Source organism: Macaca fascicularis, chromosome 3 (assembly GCF_037993035.2).
Source record: "Macaca fascicularis isolate 582-1 chromosome 3, T2T-MFA8v1.1".
NCBI classification, from domain to species: Eukaryota; Metazoa; Chordata; class Mammalia; order Primates; family Cercopithecidae; genus Macaca; species Macaca fascicularis.
The window spans coordinates 2364741-2382664 of NC_088377.1; the positions used below are offsets into that span (position 1 = coordinate 2364741).

Sequence of the window (17924 nt, forward strand, 5' to 3'; positions counted from 1 at the left end):
GCTTCCCGCTCTCTAGCCGTCCGTCATGGTGGTGGAAGCCTGGACTGAAAGGCACAGTGTCTTCTAAAGTCACGAACTTCTTCCTGTCTTTCTCCAAAATCAGCATCTTCTCCTGGACAAAGAACATGCTTTCTTCCAAAAATAAATTCTGTAGAGGAATCTCGGTTGTCACGGGGCACTCTCAAAGCATGGGCGTCTCCCAGGATGCTCTCACCTGTGGACATGGCTGTTGACAGCCCTGCTGGCCCAGAGCTGTTGAGCAAATCGGGGCCAAAGTCACCCTAAGCTAAAGAAGTGGTGGTGGGGAGAGGCAGGGCAGACCCTGAAGATATCTGGCAGCTCAGTGAAGATGGCAGGGTAGGGGATGGGGTGGAGTCCAGCTGCCACAGCTGGTCAGGGGAGAGGGCAGTTTGGAGGAAGATGCTAGCTCAGCTTCACATGTGCCCAGGTGCAGCTTCCCTTCGATCTTGGGGCACATCTGGAGGCCGCCGTAAGCGTGGCTGGGAGCCCAAGGGAGGCACCTGGATGGAGGCCTGGAGGTTGGGGGCAGGGAGAGAACACACATAGAGGAAAGTCAGAGGAATGGGCACAGGAACTGAGACAGATGCAGCCTGGAAGCCCAGGAAGACGGCATTACAGGGCCAGGTGCAGCAGGGGCCAGCCGGCAGAGTGAGGGACAGAGGGACAGCGACCTCAGCACTGCAGTTCTTGGCCAGATGAAGAGGGAAGGGAAGAACGGTGTGTTGGAGGAGCTGGGAGTGCGATGGGGTCGCCCGGAGCCGCTTCCTCTGGGAGGTGCAAAGCAGCACTGCGATCAGGAGGCTGCAGTCAGAGGCTGCGATCAGGAGGGAGGGGCCTTCGGCTGCATCCTTTTGCTTTCTTCATTTTTTTTTTTTTTTTTTTTTTTTTTTGAGACAGGGTCTCACTCTCACCCAGGCTAGAGTGCAGTGGCTCAATCATAGCTCACTGCAGCCTTGATATCCCAGGCTCAAGTGATCCTCCCACCTCAGCCTCCTGAGTAGCTGGGATGACAGGTTCATGCCACCATGCCCAGCTATGTATTTTTTATTTTAATTAATTAATTAATTTTTTGAGACAGGGTCTCACTCTGTGGCCCAGGCTGGAGTGCAGTGGTACAATCTCGGCTCACTGCAGCCTTCGCCTCCTGGCTCAAGTGATTCTTCTGCCTCAGCCTCCTGGGTAGCTGGGACCACAGGCGCGTGCCATGATGCCCTGCTAATTCTTGTATTTTTAGAGACAAGGTCTCACTATGTTGGCCAGGCTGGTCTCGAACTCCTGGGCTCAAGTGATCTTCCCACCTCGGTCTCCCAAAGTGCTGGGACTACAGGCCTGAGCCACATGCCTGGCCTTTTTATTTTTAATGGAGACAAGGTTTCACTCTGTTGCCCAGGCTGGAGCTTTATCTATTTTCTGTTAAAAAAGACTTCAGGATATTCATGATCTGGGCAGCAGGCTTCAGACACAGGAGTTGTAGGGGCAGTAGAAGGAAACTGGGCCGCTTCAGACACGGGAGTTGTAGGGGCAGTAGAAGGAAGCTGGGCTGCTTCAGACACGGGAGTTGTAGGGACAGTAGAAGGAAGCTGGGCTGCTTCAGACACGGGAGTTGTAGGGGCAGTAGAGGGAAGCTGGGCTGCTTCAGACACGGGAGTTGTAGGGACAGTAGAAGGAAGCTGGGCTGCTTCAGACACGGGAGTTGTAGGGACAGTAGAAGGAAGCTGGGCTGCTTCAGACACGGGAGTTGTAGGGGCAGTAGAAGGAAGCTGGGCTGCTTCAGACACGGGAGTTGTAGGGGCAGTAGAAGGAAGCTGGGCTGCTTCAGACACGGGAGTTGTAGGGGCAGTAGAAGGAAGCTGGGCTGCTTCAGACACGGGAGTTGTAGGGACAGTAGAAGGAAGCTGGGCTGCTTCAGACACGGGAGTTGTAGGGGCAGTAGAAGGAAGCTGGGCTGCTTCAGACACGGGAGTTGTAGGGGCAGTAGAAGGAAGCTGGGCTGCTTCAGACACGGGAGTTGTAGGGGCAGTAGAAGGAAGCTGGGCTGCTTCCGGAGCTGGAGAGGCGGGACAGGCTTGGACAGCTGAGCCTGGGCACTTGTCCCCGGGACTCTGAATCTCTCTGTGAGGACTGAGGGGCTGGGCTGCAGGTGGAGCAAACCGTCCTCTCTGTCTGGGGCCTGGACTCCGTATCCAGTAAGCCCCCACTCGGCAGGGAGTGGCAACTCCACGGGGAAATGCAGGACGGTGGGGGCGGCTGTGCCTGCGAGTGACCCCGCTGCTGCCACCTCTGACACTCACCCATCAGGGCCCTGAGAGATGGACTTGCCTGCTGGGCTGGGGTGGGGATGGCTGCTCCGTTGATCCTCCCTGGGACTGGTACATTCCTCTGGGGACGGCACCAGTGCCAGACTAATGCGTGTTGGGGCCTGGAGAAGGGCTGAAGCTGGGCATGAGGGCCCCAGGAGGCTGCACCTGTGTCCTGGCCTCTTGTTGGGCTGGCCAGCAGTTCAACCAGAAATGACCCAAAGAAGAGAGCAAAGCGAAGCCAGACCACGTGGAGGGCGTTTATTAGGACTTCCAAGCATGGTCCTAGAATGGCAGAGGAGGCACAGCAGCTTCCAAGGAAGCGAGACCACAGAGGCCTGGAATGTGGGAAGTGGTCCAGAAGAGCAGGGGCAGTGGGTGGAGGCAAGTTCACCTGGAGCTTAGCAGGAGCCCCCAGGGCTTAGGGGAGGAGAGGCTGTGCACACATATCCAAGGAAGATACACAACAGAGCAGCTGAGGGACCAGTAGTGGGAGAGGTGGGGACTCACAGTGGTCCCGGGGGACATGCCTGGCAGCAGCTGGACTTCTGGCCTGAGCAGAGGGAGGGAGGGAGTGTCTGGGTGCTGGATGGGAAGGAGGGAGGGAGTGAGTGAGTATCTGGGTGCTGGATGGGAAGGAGGGAGTGAATGTCTGGGTGCTGGATGGGAAGGAGGGAGGGAGTGAGTGAGTATCTGGGTGCTGGATGGGAAGGAGGGAGTGAATGTCTGGGTACAGGATGGGAAGGAGTGAGTGAGTGAGTGAGTATCTGGGTGCTGGATGGGAAGGAGGGAGGGAGGGAGTGTCTGGGTGCTAGATGGGAAGGAGGGAGGGAGGGAGTGTCTGGGTGCTGGATGGGAAGGACGGAGGGAGTGAGTGTCTGGGTGCTGGATGGGAAGGAGGGAGGGAGTGAGTGAGTGTCTGGGTGCTGGATGGGAAGGAGGGAGGGAGTGAGTGTCTGGGTGGGAAGTGAGTGCTGGATGGGAAGGAGAGAGGGAAGTCAACAAGCTGCAGCCTTGTGTACGTTCTTTTCATTATAGGCAAGCAATAATTGTTGTATATTATCACTTTATCAATACATGTGTGCCAAAACTGCATATTCTTCCATTTGACTGCCTTTAAAAATGTTTTATCATGATAAAATATATATAACATAAAATAGTCATTTTAACTATTTTTATCTTTTAAACATTGTGGTAAAATATGCATAGCATAAAATTTACCATTTTAACCATTTTTAAGTGAACAATTCTGTGGGTTAAGTACATTCACAGTGCTGTGCAACCACCACCACCGTTCACCTCCAGGACTGTTTCTTCTTGCCGAACTGAAACTCTGTCCCCATTAAACACTCACTCCCCATTTCCTTCTCCCCACTGTCACTGGTCACTTCTATTCTACCTTCTGTTTCCGTGAAGTTGCCTGTTCTAGATATTTCATGTAAGAGAAATCAAACAATATTTGTTTTTTTGTGACTGACTTATTTCACTTGGCACAATGTTTCCAATGTTTATCTGTATTGTAGTATGTGTCAGGACTTCTTTCATTTTTATGGATAATTAATATTCCTTCATATGGATATACCACATGTTTCTTTTCATGTGGAAATCTAGTTTTCCCAGCACCATTTGGGGAAGAGATGATTCCTTCTCCATTGATTGGTCTTGGCACTCTTGTTGAAAATTGGTAGACCATGAATGAATAGCTTTATTTCTGGACTCTTAGATTCCATTGCTCTTTGTGTCTATCCTTATGCTACTACTGCACTGTTTTGATTAATGTAGCTTTGCAGTAGGTTTTAAAATTGGGAAGTGTGAATCCATTCATCCATTCATCTGTTGGTAGATACTTGGGTTATTCATACCTTTTGGCTATTATGAATAATGCTGCAAAGAATGTTGACATACAAGGATCTATTTGAGCCTCTCTCTTTTTATTTATTTACTCATTTTTAGTTCTTTTGGGTACTCCTTATTTCCTGAGCCATGTGGTAATTCTATGTCTAACTTTTGAGGAACCGTCAAAATGTTTCCATAGTGGTTGCATTATTCTACATTCCCACTGGTAATGTATGAGGGTTCCAGTTTCTCCACATCTTTGTCAACACTTGTTATTTTCCTTTTTTTAAAAAAGAATTACAGCCATCCTGGTAGGTGTGAAGTAGCATCTCATTGTGGTTTTGATTTCCATTTTCCTAATGAGTAATACTGTTGCGCATCTTTTCATGTACTTATTGGCCATTTGCATACCTTCACTGGAGAAGTGTCTACTCAGTCCTTTGCCTGTTTTTTAGTTGGGTTGTCTTTTTGTTGTTGAGTCACAGTCAGATGTATGATTTGCAAATATTTTCTTTCATTCTGTAGATTGTCTTTTCACTTTCTTGACAGTGTTCTCTGATTCAAAAAAGTTTCAAATTTCGGTGAAGTTCAGTTTATTTTTTCTTTTGTTGCTGGTGCTTCTTGTGTAATATCTAAGAACCCAGTGTCAAATCCAAGGTCATAAAGCATTTCTCCCATCTTTTCTTCTAAGATTTTGATGGTCTCAGCTACTATATTTAGGGCATTGATCCATTTTGAGTTAATTTTTGTATATGATATTAGGTAAGGGCCCAACTTCATTCTTTCCCATCTAGAAATCTAGTTTTCCTAGCACCATTTGTTGAAGAGATTATTCTTTTCTCGTTGAATTATCTTGACACTGTTGTTGAAAATCGATTGACCATAAATGTGTGAGTTTATTTCTGAACTTTGAGTTCTATTCTTTTGGTCTATATGTCTATTCTTAGGCCAGTACCACACTGTTTTGATTACTGTAGCTTTGTAGTAAGTTTTGAAATTAGGAAGTGTGAATCCTCCAACTTTGTCCCTCTTTTTCAAGATTGTTTTGGCTATTCTGAGCTCCTATAATCTGTATATGCTTGAAGATCAGCTTTTTCATTTCTGGAAAAAAAAAAAGACTTGGAATTTTTATAAGGACTGCATTGAATCTGTAGATTTCTTTGGGTAGTAATGCCATTTTAACAACATGAAGTCTTCTAATCCATGAACATAGATATCTTTCCATTTATTTAGATCTTCTTTAATTCTTTCAGCAATGTTTTATAGTTATTGTACAGGTCTCTTATCTCCTTGGTGTTATTTGTTACTAGGTATTTTATTCTTTAGGATGCCATTGAAATGGAATTGTTTTTCTTCATTTCCTTTTCAGATTGTTCATTGCTGGTGTATAGAAACATGTATGATTTTTGTATATTGATCTTGTACCCTGAAACTTTGGTGAATTCTTTAATAAAGCTCTAGTAGCTATCTTGTGGATTCTTTGGGATTTTCTATAGATAAAATCATGTCGCCTGTGAAAAGAAATAATTTTACTTCTTCCTTTCCAATTTTGATGACATTTATTTATTTATTTTTCTTGTTTAATAGCTCTGGCTAGAACTTCCAGTACAATGTTGAATATTGGTGGTGAAAAGGGACATCCTGTCTTGTTCCTAATCTAAGGGGGAAAGCTTTCAGTCTTTCACTGTTGAGCATGTTGCAAGCTGTGGGTTTTTCATAAATGCTGTTTAGTATGTTGAGGAAATTCCCTTCTATTCCTAGTTTTCTGAGTGTTTTAAAATCATGAAATGGTGTTGGACTTTGTCAAAGCCTTTTCTTTGTTAATTGAGATCATGTGTTTTTTTTTCCACTTCATTCTGTTCGTGTGGTATACTACATTGATTATTTTTAATCTGGAACTATCTTTGCATTCCTGGGATAAATCCAACTTGGTCATGGTATATAATCCTTTTAATATGCTGTTGGAATCACTTTGCTAGTATTTTGTTGAGAATTTTTGCATCTGTATTTAAAAGGCATGTTCGTCTGTGATTTTCTTTTCTTTTGATGTTTTATGTGGGTTTGGTATCAGCATAATGTTGGCTTCATAGGTGAGTTAGAAAGTGGTCCTTCTATTTTTTCTTTCACAAATTGAGGAGGTTTTTGTTAAATTTTTAAAAAATGTGTGGTGATATTCACCAGTAAAGCTGTTGTAGGGTGGAGTGTCCTATACATGTCTTTTGTGAGTAACTGGTTGATAGTGGGTTCAGTTCTCTATTTCTTATTGACCTTCTGACTAGATGTTCTGTTCATTATTGAAAATGAAATATTGAAGTCTCCAACTATTGTAGAACTGTCTATTTCTCACTTGAATTCTGTCAATGTTTGCTTCATGTATGTTGGGGACTCTTTGTATGGTGCATATATGTTTCTAATTCTCATACCTTTGATGAGTTGAGTCTTTTATCCATACATAATGTCTTCATGCATTTTTGCAGTTAGCACAATATGGAAAAATAGGTCCTTGATGTTCTGTCTCTCAGTTTTTAGGGTCTTTGTGTATAGATGGGGACATAAGGATTCTTGAAAAAATAAGCTTATTATAGAGAAAGTCAGACGTAAGTAATGGCTGATACATGGTACGGTGTTAACAGTTTTACTTGAGAGACATAGGGGTGAGTGCCATTGTTTGCTGTCAGCTCTGTTCCCTGGCACCTAATGAGGCACATGCTAATTCCATAATCTCTTGAAGCTTGGAGAGAGAGAGGGACTCAAAGCAACAACGTTGTAAAATCATGTTCTTAAGAGACATCTCAGATGCTACCTAGGTAAGGGGGTGAGCGGGGGAGAGAGAGAGAAGTGGGGAGAGAGGAGAGAAGGGGAGAGGAGGCGAGGGGAGATGAAGGGAAGGGAGGGGAGGAGGAAAAACTGGCAGGTGTCAGGATTCTCCATCCCACTTTAAATTAGAGAAGCTGTGTTTTAATCTGTTTGACAGACTTGACATCTAAGTCAAATATTGAAAAAATATTTCCACTACTTTAAAATATTTTGAAAAGAGCCTGGCATGGTGGTACATACCTGTAGGCCCAGCTCCTTGAGAGGCTGAGGTGGAAGGATCTCTTGAGCCCAGAAGCTTGATGCTAGACTGGCAACATGGCAAGACCACCCATCTCTATAAACAAACAGACAAACAAAAATGTAGAAAGGCAAATGACCACACACCCAGAGGATAAAATACATGCTACTGAGTCTTAGAAAAACACATATGCTTACTTAATAGTTTTATGGTTAATAAGTAGATGTCATGTTTATTGCTTATCTTAAGAACTGTTTATCTTCTGCTTAACCTGTTTCTTTAGAGCATGCTCATCTTTGGAAGTGTGGGCTGAATGTTGACCTCCTGGACATTGTGAGTGTTGTTCTGTGAGTCTATAGCATTCGGTGTTGCTGATGAGATGTCTGATGCTAATCTGATTTTTATTGCTTGTGGGTGACTTCGTTTGTTTGATTTTCTGGAAGCTCATGGGAACCACTTGTTATCTTTGATGTTATATAATTTCAACAGGACGTATCTAGGATTTTTCCATTCATTTTCTTGGCATCACTTGGTTCTTTTCGGTCTGAAGACTGTGTCTTTAACCTTGGGAAATGCTCCTCTTTAGGGGTTTATGTGCATCCTCTCCTCAATCTCACTGTCCCGCTTTTTGGGACTCCCACACATCAGGGATTACATTCATTAGATCAGTCATTTATGGTATTTTTTCCTCATATTTTTTATCTCTTTGATGTTTTGTTCCAAATCGGAGAGATTTCTCAACCTCATGGTGATGGTTAATACTGAGTGTCAACTTGATTGGACTGAAGGATACAAAGCATTGATCCTGGGTGTGTCTGTGAGGGTGTTGCCAAAGGAGATTAGCATTTGAGTCAGTGGACTGGGGAAGGCGGACTCACCCTTAATGGGGTGGGCACCAACTAATCAGCTGCCAGCAAATATAAAGCAGACAGAAAAAAACGTGAAAAGGCGAGACTGGCCCAGCCTCCCAGCCTCCATCTTTCTCCCGTGCTGGATGCTTCCTGCCCTCGAACGTTGGACTCCAAGTTCTTCAGTTTTGGGACTCGGACTGGATCTCTGCTCCTCAGCTTGCAGACGGCCTGTGGTGGGACCTTGTGATCCTGTTAGTTAATACTTAGTAACCCACCCCCATATATATGTGTGTGTGTGTGTGTATATATATATTGCTTGTGGGTAACTTTGTTTGTTTGTTTGATTTTCTGGAAGCTCATGGGAACCACTTGTTATCTTTGATGTTACATAATTTCAACAGGACATATCTAGGATTTTTCCATTCATTTTATTCATATATATTCTCTCACACACACACACACACACACACACACACACACACACACATATATATTCTATTAGTTCTGTCCCTCTAAGGGAACCCTAATACAATCACCTTTAAGCCTCTCTGTTTAATTTTAGATATGAATGAGATGTTTAATATCTATGACATTTTGGGGATCATTGTTCTAATTGTTCATTTTCAAAGCATCTTGTTCTTGTTTGATAGATGTAACATCTTCCTGAATGTCTAAGTGTATTTAGGATTTTTTAAGTTCCTTAAACCATTGGTTTCCCCTGGGTGCTGTGATATGTTAGTTTATCTTGGTCTTGCTTTTTGTGCTGCCGGCTTCTCTCCTGGTTGGGGTGAGGGGTGGTTCCGGCTCCCCTCCTGGCTGGAGAGAGGGGTGGTCCCAGCTTCCCTCCTGGCTGGGGCGAGAGTGGTCCCGGGCTGCCTGGGCTCCTCTCCTGCTGTATATGTGGTCTGTTTGCTGCTGGAGGAGCCCCCACTTAAGTGGGGAGGTTGGCCTGGTGCTCTATGCTTGGGGCGCAGGTCCATCCATTGCCAGCATCACTTTGGAGTAAAAGCGATGGAAGCCCAAGGCCAGCATGAGAGAATTGTGCCTGGTGACCCTCAGGGCCTTGGGGGGCCTGGCCAGAGGGTGCCGTGCTCACACCTTCAGTTCCCCTCTCCACTGCAGCCCTCCCCACTCTCCTTCTGCTGGGCTCGCTGGGAAGCAGAGCTGCATGGGGCTCCCGAGCAGGTGGGTCCCACCTCTGCCCTGGCCAGCAGTCCACACACCCCTCTCTTTCCTTTTCATTGCTGGAGTCCCTCATCCTTGGTAAACTCATTTCCCTTCCCCTGTGGTGGTCTTGAGAAGGTGGAAACGGGAACGGTGGGCTGGGTCTGCCATCCTGCCCTGGGGCAGCCATGCTGTTTGAGTGTTGGCTTCCTCATGACTGTCCTGCTGCTTCTGGGACATTTGGTTGACCCGCAATCTACCGTTATTCTCCTTGAATGCTGGGTACCCCAGTTCTCTGCGTGTACCGCACTTCCCTCTGATCGTACCCCAGTTCTCCAAAGCAGAGATCCCGTGTGTGTCTTCTACTTTTTATGAAAACATTTACTATTTTCATCTTCTTAACTACTTTTTAAAAACGATCTTTATTTTCATTTGGTTATGAAAAACGGAAACATACAGAAAAGTTGTAAAAATTAAACAGTGGGCATCCACGCGCCTGGCCCTGGATCTGCACCTGGCAGGGCACTCACTCTGCTTGATCGGATAGTCACCCGCGAGCCGGCCTCTGTCCGTACATCTTATTTCACATGCACTGCAGGAGGCGCAGCAACCGCGCACTCTACTCACACACTTCAGCAACGTGCCATTAACTCGAGTTCAGCATTTGTTTTGCATGTGAAATGAGACAAACCTCAAGGGTATCATTTGATGAAGTTTGCCAATCCATCAACACAGGTCACCCAGGCCCCCTCAAGGCCCAGGGGATGGTGGGCTTCTCAGACTCCATCAGGACCCTGGACTTGACCATCCTCCCCAGAACTCTTCTGCCTTCCCCAGTCAACTTCACCCAATCCCCCAGAGATGGCCGCTGCTGAGAATTTTTAAAAGCATAAACGGGTTCTCCTTGTTTTAGAACTCATTTAGATGGCATCATACAGCAAGTCCTCCTGTGCCAGCCTATCCCACCCCGCGGGTGTTTCTGCGACGCGTTCCTGTTGCCATTGTGCGTAAGAGTGCCGCCCTCAGTGCTGGTGTGGATTGCACTGTACTGCTGCGTCAGGCTGTTTATCCATCCACCGGCTGATGGACACATGGCCCATTCCAGTTTTGTCTGGCATGACACAGTGGGAGAAGTGTGCCTGCCGTTCAGAGCCCTCAGCACCCAGAAGCTGGGTAATCACCAGGCTCCAAGTATGTCACTGGGAGCCCCGGCTTTTAGGGGACTCTTCCTCCTGTTGAGCTGAAATCTGCTTCCCTGTCACACTGGCTCAGCGGCCCCAATCCAGCCTCTGGGGAAATGCATGCTAGGGAAAAGCCCTTCTGACACCCGAAGTCAGCCACCAGGTTCCCCAGGCTCAGCCTCCTCCTTCCCACAGTCCTTTGTCCTGAGGCTTGGTTTCCAGGCTCCAAAAGAGCCCTGGGTGAGAGTCCTCGTCTGAAACCACTGGGAAGGAAACACCCACTTTGGACTCAGCAGTTTCAGCCACAGCTTTTCCCAGAGCGGCTTCCTGACATCCCAGGGTCAAGCTCCACCTCTGAGCAGTGACCCACGACAGGACCCCGTGCTGACATCGTCTTGGTCAGGAAGGCAAAGGACAGTGAGAAACAGTTTCAGGGAAATTTTTAAAAAGACCCAGTGTTGAGGAGCAGAGAGACGTATTTTTGATAGGGAACTAAGCCTTCCTGGACAAGAACGTTCAGGGGAAATTCCAGCCACGGCGGGAGATGGATTCGTCACTGGGGACTGAGAAGTGCAGGGGGATTGTGATAATAGGATAAAGGGAAAGGCTTTTGGTAAATAATAGCAGAGAGCCGGCTATCAGGATAATCCGCCAGCAGCAGGCCGGTGTGGCAGGTCACAGGTCTGCAGGCCAGGGAAGGGGCAGGAGGGCCGGCAGCACCTGGAGGACCGGCAGGAGGCGGCCACTCACAGGCCTGACCTGAGCATGCGGCAGGCCAGCTGGCAGGAAGTGGACGCCTCACACAGGGGCCGGCACAGCACAGCTGCGCGGTGGGGGCGGGGGTGGTGGTGGCCAGGTGGCAGCAGGAGGTCCCACAGCCCTGGGTGGGCAGCAGGTGGTGGGGATGCAGCATGGAGCCAGGGCAGGCCATGGTTGTCCGGGCAGCAAGCGCCCTGGTGTCTTCTCCTTTGCCCTCTCCTGTTGATCTCTCTGGGTTTTCTTGTTGAGGTTACTCAGTTCAGGAAACTGAGCTGGGGACTCCTGCAACTCAGCAGACCATGTGTTTCCTGGAAACAGAGCCGGGGGTGGCTGGTGAAGGGCTGTCAGTGAGGCCAGGGGCCCGCCTCATGGATGTTCAGGGTCCCCCCGTTGTAAATACTGTCTGGAACTCAACACAAGCACAGTCACAATCACTGCACCAGGGGCCCCGTTTTGACTGAGAAGCTCAGTCATCATCAGGGTCTTCCCGAGTAATGAGAGCCAAGCTACTGGGCTCCATATTGTGGAATAATAATGATGATTATTGGGGGAACAATAATGCACAGAGGTCTAGCGCTGTGCCAGGCTGTGATTGGCATCTTACGGGGTTATCTCATTCATCTTTGCCAGCATTCGGGGTGGCCGATACCCCATTTTACAGATCATGCAAGTCCTAGATCATTTGCATGATGGGTGCGTGTCCGCGCCACTGCAGAGACGCAGGGATCTGGACTGCTTAGTTTCACTCTGGAATCCGTGGTCGTTACCACTGTGCCAAATTATACTGGGCTCAGGGTTCAATACATGGCTCATCCTGAAGTCCTGAACCAGCTGGGACAGAGAAGATGGATGAAAACATCGGCCATGTCGGCCTCTGCAGAGCATGGCTCAGGCGTGTGACCACAGTGGGCTTCCTGACACCACACCTCAGAAAAGCCCACTTCACACGAGAAGCACTAGTGGCCACAGGCCGCCGCCTCTGCAGACGGAGCCCAGGAGGACCTATCATGGAGGGGGTCTGAGCTACTCTGGTTCCTCTCCCACGCTGGTTCCTCTCCCACGCTGAGGGTCTGATCAGTCTCACCTCTGCAGAGGCAGCGTGGGGGAGAGTGAGGAGCTGGCGTGAAATTCCAGGATGCTCCTGCACTTGGGAACCAGCGGGCAGGAGTGTGGGTGGCACGTTCCTCCTCACACTCCAGCTCTGTTCTCTTGACGGATTGGCCACAGCGCTTTATTCTACGGTGGTGTCACACGGTAGGGGGATGAGCCGTCTCTCAGGGCAGAGCTACTCCCTCCACCCCAGGCAGCTCCCAGGGGCACCCTCTGCTCCCGTGTGGGTCCTCCTGTGCCTGCTGGTGGTGGATACAGGTGATTCCTGCCACAGAGCCTTTGGACAACTCAGACACCACGTTAATGAAATCCCCTCCCAGGCTGAAGACCAAGTGGGGTCTCACAGCTGTGGACAGAACTTACAAGTCTATGGATCCAGAGCTGATCGGTGGCCATGTGGTGGGAGTGACCTTAAGGCCTAGGGACAAGCTGGGTGAGGCCACAAGTTCAGTCCTGTCACAGGCAACTCCTTTCACTACTATAGCTCAGAATCACACTTAAAAACCAAGAGAATTGGTGCAGCCATGGTGACCATATGTTCTTTTTTTTTTTTTTTTAAGTGATTAAAGGCAATTTTATTACAGCAGCATGTACTTACTTTATTCTAAAAGAATAGAATTCATAAACAGAAACAGCTTTTATATTTGTTTGCAACCTGCAAAATTTAGTTATTTTGCTGATATAAAATGCTAAGAACTCACTAGAGGACCATGCCACCTTCTGAAAAGGCCACACACCTACTTCTTAAATGTGTTAAAGTTACAGCGTGTCCCAGACTCGTCCAGAGCAAAATAAGCAAGCGACTGACTGCTCTTGACTGTCCCTTCCCCAGCAATAGCACTGATTGTGTTGGGAAAAGCCACAGAGCAAGGCTGCACAGCCAGATGGAGGAGACTTTATTTAAAGGCAAAATACCAAAATGGCTCTCTGGTGTAGGTTATTTCTACTTTCACACTCAGCTTGTACAGGATCCCCTAACCTTAATTTCTTTTTCCTTCAGGGGCTGATTTGGATTGACTTGTTGAGAATGGTATCCATTATTACTGAGTCAGGAGAGAAAGGGATTTCTGTGGTTACATGTAAACTTGTGATAGGTCTGCAGAAGTTACAGGTGAAGAGGGTAGTGAGGAAGTCAGCCACGATCCATCTACGTGAAGGTCACACCAGCTTCATTGTACACTTTGAAGACTTTCTCAATGGCATTGACATAGGCAGCTGTTCTCAGGTCCAATCCCAGGTTATACTTCATGGCTGTGCGCATAATTTGCCTGGCAGATCGCTCCATTGTGTACGCCAAGCCAGAATGCACGCAACATGCACGGATGTGCTTTAGGTTGACTAGGATGAGGCCAGGTGGGCCCTGACCTGCAGGAAGGAGTAGAGGGCATGGGGGGAGGTAAAGGAGCAGGTAAATATCAAAGACGCGTCCTTGTTCTTCTGTAATCGACTCGTAAGACACCTAACCTTTAAAATGGGTTACTTGGTGACTAGGTCACGTAAGACCATATGTGACCATATGGGCGGGTCTCACTCTAGTCTGGTCCTTACTCATTTGGTGCCAGGCTGTAGGGGGTCTCGGCTGGATGTTGGTGTGGGGGCTGGAGTGGGGGCTTCACTCTTAATCCTCCAGCAGCTTCTCTCTGGTGAGCCTGTGGTGGCCTTGCCCTGGGAATACACAGCCCGGCCCATCCCACAGATTCACAGTCAACTCCCACACTGCGAGGGCTGCTCTCCACATGGACCCTTCTTTCCGCTTCTCTGCTCCTTGGACTCCAGGGCTTCAACTGCATGGGCACTGGCCCTTCCTCCTTGGCAGAGTTGGACCATTGTATTTTGCTCAGACTGCAGCTGGTGACACTGCATTTTGGAAGCCTGCCCCAGCAGAGAGCTGGGAAGTGGGAGTTTATCTCCTAAGTTTCTTCTCTCTCAGGAATCACAGTCTGCACTGCTGGTTAACCGCTGCCTGAAAACGAGCATCTCCTAAATCTCAACTGTATGGTTGATAGAGTAGCCAGTTTTGCATCACTCACTCCAGCAGGTTTCCCAGTGTGATTACATTGTTTATATTCAGTTCTGGTCTCTTCCCCAAAGTTTCTGGTTGATGCAACAGAAGTTGTGATTCGAGGAGGTTTTTTGGGTACCACTCATGTCTGCTTCAGTGTGGAACTAATGAAGGGAGGCAGATATCAGGCAGGTGGAGCTAAAACTGCCTGTGCATCACCAATAAATTTGGGCAGGTTCCAAATGTAACAAGAGCTTGAAGAAGGTGCAATTAGTCATGAAACAAAGGGCCAAATAAAAAACATGAGCATCTACAACAGAAAACTGGGTTCCAGAAAACAGCCTTGAGGAAGAAAAACAAGGAAGACAACAGGTGCATGCTTCTGTGCTGTGGGGACGCCTGGGTCCAGGTATAAAGGCTGCTCAGGGAAGCTGTCCCCAGACATCACTGCCCTCTGCCTCGACCTTATCCAGCCACACGCCACCATGTGCCATACCAGCTGCTCCTCAGGCTGCCAGCCAGCCTGCTGCGTGTCCAGTCCCTGCCAGGCATCCTGCTGCGTGCCTGTGGGCTGCCAGTCCTCCGTGTGTGTGCCCATGAGCTTCAAGCCAGCCGTGTGTCTGCCTGTGAGCTGCCAGTCTTCTGTGTGTCTGCCTGTGAGCTGCAGGCCCATTGTGTATGCGGCCCCCTCCTGCCAGTCCTCCGTGTGTGTGCCTGTGAGCTGCAGGCCCGTTGTTTATGCGGCTCTCTCCTGTCAGTCCTCCGGGTGCTGCCAGCCCTCCTGCGCCAGCGTCCTCTGCAGACCCATCTCCTGCGGCATCCCTTCCTGCTGCTGACCATGAATCTCCAGACCCGCTGCTCCCAGTGCAGATGAGGCCACACCTGCACACTCCCCGCATGAGTCCTCAGTTGGTCTTCTGCACATGGGGCAGGTGAAAAGCATGCTCAGTGAACCCTCTGAATTCTGGATCGAGAATATGACAGAATGATCTGGAGCCCTTGCTGACCTTGCCCATTCCCCCAGGGAAGTCCGGCGTCCCAGAGTCATTCTCTGACCCCACGAGAGCCAAATAAACCAACTTTCCCTATGCAGCTCTGCGTTTATGGTCTTTCTTTTTTATTTCCATACTCCCTGCTGTTTATTCAGCTGATTACATAGAATTTGCTGCTAAACCCTCTTCAGTGGTCCCTTCACACAGTCCTCATTAGCAGGTGGTGTCCCAGGTGGAGGGTGCAGCTAAAGATGCCCATGTGGTCTCTCCCAAGACTCCCAGGGCCCAGGTGCAGTGGCCACAGCAGTGACTTACCCTCCTGTGGTGGAGTGAGTGGTCTTCCCCACTGGCTGTCCACTCCTGCTCCAGGCCAGCAAGCCCTGCACTGATGGCCAAAGCCTCAGAGCACCAAGGATCGGGTTTTCCCATGTGGTTGGTAGACGTCCTGTTCCCAGGTTGCGGAGGATCTCGGGTTTACAGAACTGGATTAGTTCTGCAGCACACACTCCCATCACTGGTCCACATATGGCACTTTTTAAAAATTGATACATAATATCTTTATGTATTTATGGGGTATATGTGATACTTTACACACAGAGGATATGTAATGATGAAATCAGGATATTCATCACCTTGTCTATCACTTCTCCGTGTTGAGAACATTTTACACTCTCTCTTCCAGCTGATGTGAGACATACAATACATGGTTAACTGTAGTCACCCTATGCTGATATCAAATACTAGAACTTATTCTTTCTGTGTAACTGCATGTTTGTACCCATTAACCAAACTCACTTCCCCTCTAACACACACCCCTCTTCACCTCTGGTAATATCATTCTACTCTACTTCCACGAGATCAACTTTGTAAACTCCCACATGTGAGTGAGAACATGTAATATTTGTCTTCAGTGACCTTTGGTTCCATCCATGTTGCTGCAAATGGCATGACTTCATTCTTTTTTATGGCCGAATAAGATTCCATTGTGAATATATGCCACAGTATCTTGATTCATTTATTTATTGATAGACACTTAGGTTGAATCTGTATCTTTGCTATTGTGAATAGTGCTGCAATAAACATGGGGGTGCAGGTATCTTTTTGATACGCCAATTCCCTATCCTTTGAATAAATAGTAGCAGGATTTCTGGATAGTATGGTAGTTTTATTTTAGTTTTCTGAGAAAGCTCTGTACTGTTTTTGATAATGGCTGTACTAATTTACACTTCCACAAATGAAGTATGAGTTCTCTTTTCTCCACATCTTTACTGGCATCTGTTATTTTTTGTCTTTTTGATAATAGCCATTCTAATTGGGGTAAGATGATGCTATCTCATTCTAGTTTTGACTTCAGTTCCCTGATGATTAGTGATGTTGAGTTTTTTTTTTTTTTTTTGCATACCTGTTGGCCACTTGTATGTCTTCTTTTGGGAGATGCCTATTCAGGTGCTTTGCCCATTTATCAATGGAATTATTTGTTGTTGTTGTTGTTGTTGTTGTTGTTGTTGTTGTTGAGTTGTTTGAGTTCCTTACCTATTCTGGATATTGGTCACTTTTCAGATGCATAGTTTACAAATATTTTCTCCCATTTAACAGGTTGTCTCTTCACTCTATTGATTGTTCCCTTTGCTGTGCAGAGCTTTTCAGTTTAATATAATCTCATTTGTCTATTTTGGGTTTTGTCGCCTGTGTTTTTGTAGTCTGAGCTATAAACTGTTCGCCTAGACCGATGTCCTGGAGCATTTCATTTATGTTTTCTTCTGGTAGCTTTATGGTTTTCAGTCTTACGTTTAAGGCTTTGATCCATCTTGAGTTGATTTCTGTATATGATGTGAAGTAGGGATCCAGTTTCATTCTTCTGCATGTGGCTATCCAGTTTTCCCAGCACCATTTATTGAGGTTTTTTTTTCTGTATTGTACATTCTTGGCACCTTTGTTGAAAATCAATTGGCTGTAAATATATGGATTTATTTCTGGGTTCTCTATTCTGTTCCATTGATCTATGTGTCTGGTTTTATACCAATACTATGCTGTTTAGCCTTGTAATATATTTTGAAGTCAAGTGGTGTGATGCCTACAGGGTTTTTTTGGTTCCATATGAGTTTTAGGACTGTTTTTTCTACTTCTGTGAAACATGTCATTGGCATTTTGATAGAGAATGCATTGAGTCTGTTGATTGCTTTGGGTAGTATGATCATTCTAACAATGTCATTTCTTCTGATCCATGAACATGGAATGTCTTTCCATTTATTTGTGTCTTCTTCAATTTATTTTATCAGTGTTTTGTAGTTTTCCTTGCAGAGGTCTTTCACATCCTTGGTTATATTTATTGCCAGGTATTTTATTTTTAAAATAGCTATTGTGAATGAGATTGTGTTCCATGGTGGGCAGGTCTGTGTAAACCTACCCCCAAAGTTCAAGGAAGCTGAGAGGCCACAGAAAGAGGCTGATCTGGATAATGTGGTCAAAAAGGTCCAAGCAGCTCAATTTGAGGCTAAGGTTGTATCTCAGTATCATGAGCTGGTGGTCCAAGCTTGGGATGATTTCATTACTCCAGAAGTCCTTCCTGGGTGGAAAGGAACGAGTGTTTCTGACCTAGCGGACAAACTCTCTACTGATGACCTGAACTCCCTGATTGCTCATGCACATCGTCATA

The 17924-nt window shown here is 47.0% G+C and overlaps 2 protein-coding genes across 3 annotated transcripts in view; both read left to right on the top strand.

Moving 5' to 3' along the window:
• Positions 1-17924, top strand: part of TSPEAR (thrombospondin type laminin G domain and EAR repeats) — a 226175-nt gene that overhangs the window by 12651 nt on the left and 195600 nt on the right. The gene's annotated exons all lie outside the window — the stretch shown is intronic.
• On the top strand, positions 14716-15367 carry LOC123572439 (uncharacterized). 2 transcript variants are annotated; one of them, XM_065541120.1, is made up of 2 exons: positions 14716-14980; positions 15035-15367. In XM_065541120.1, exons 1-2 carry the CDS (start codon positions 14762-14764, stop codon positions 15110-15112), a joined length of 297 nt encoding a protein of 98 aa, XP_065397192.1. In that variant the 5' UTR covers positions 14716-14761; the 3' UTR covers positions 15113-15367. The 2 variants fall into 2 exon arrangements, with proteins under 2 accessions (XP_065397192.1, XP_065397193.1); XM_065541121.1 differs by having other exon boundaries at positions 14716-14943; positions 15004-15367.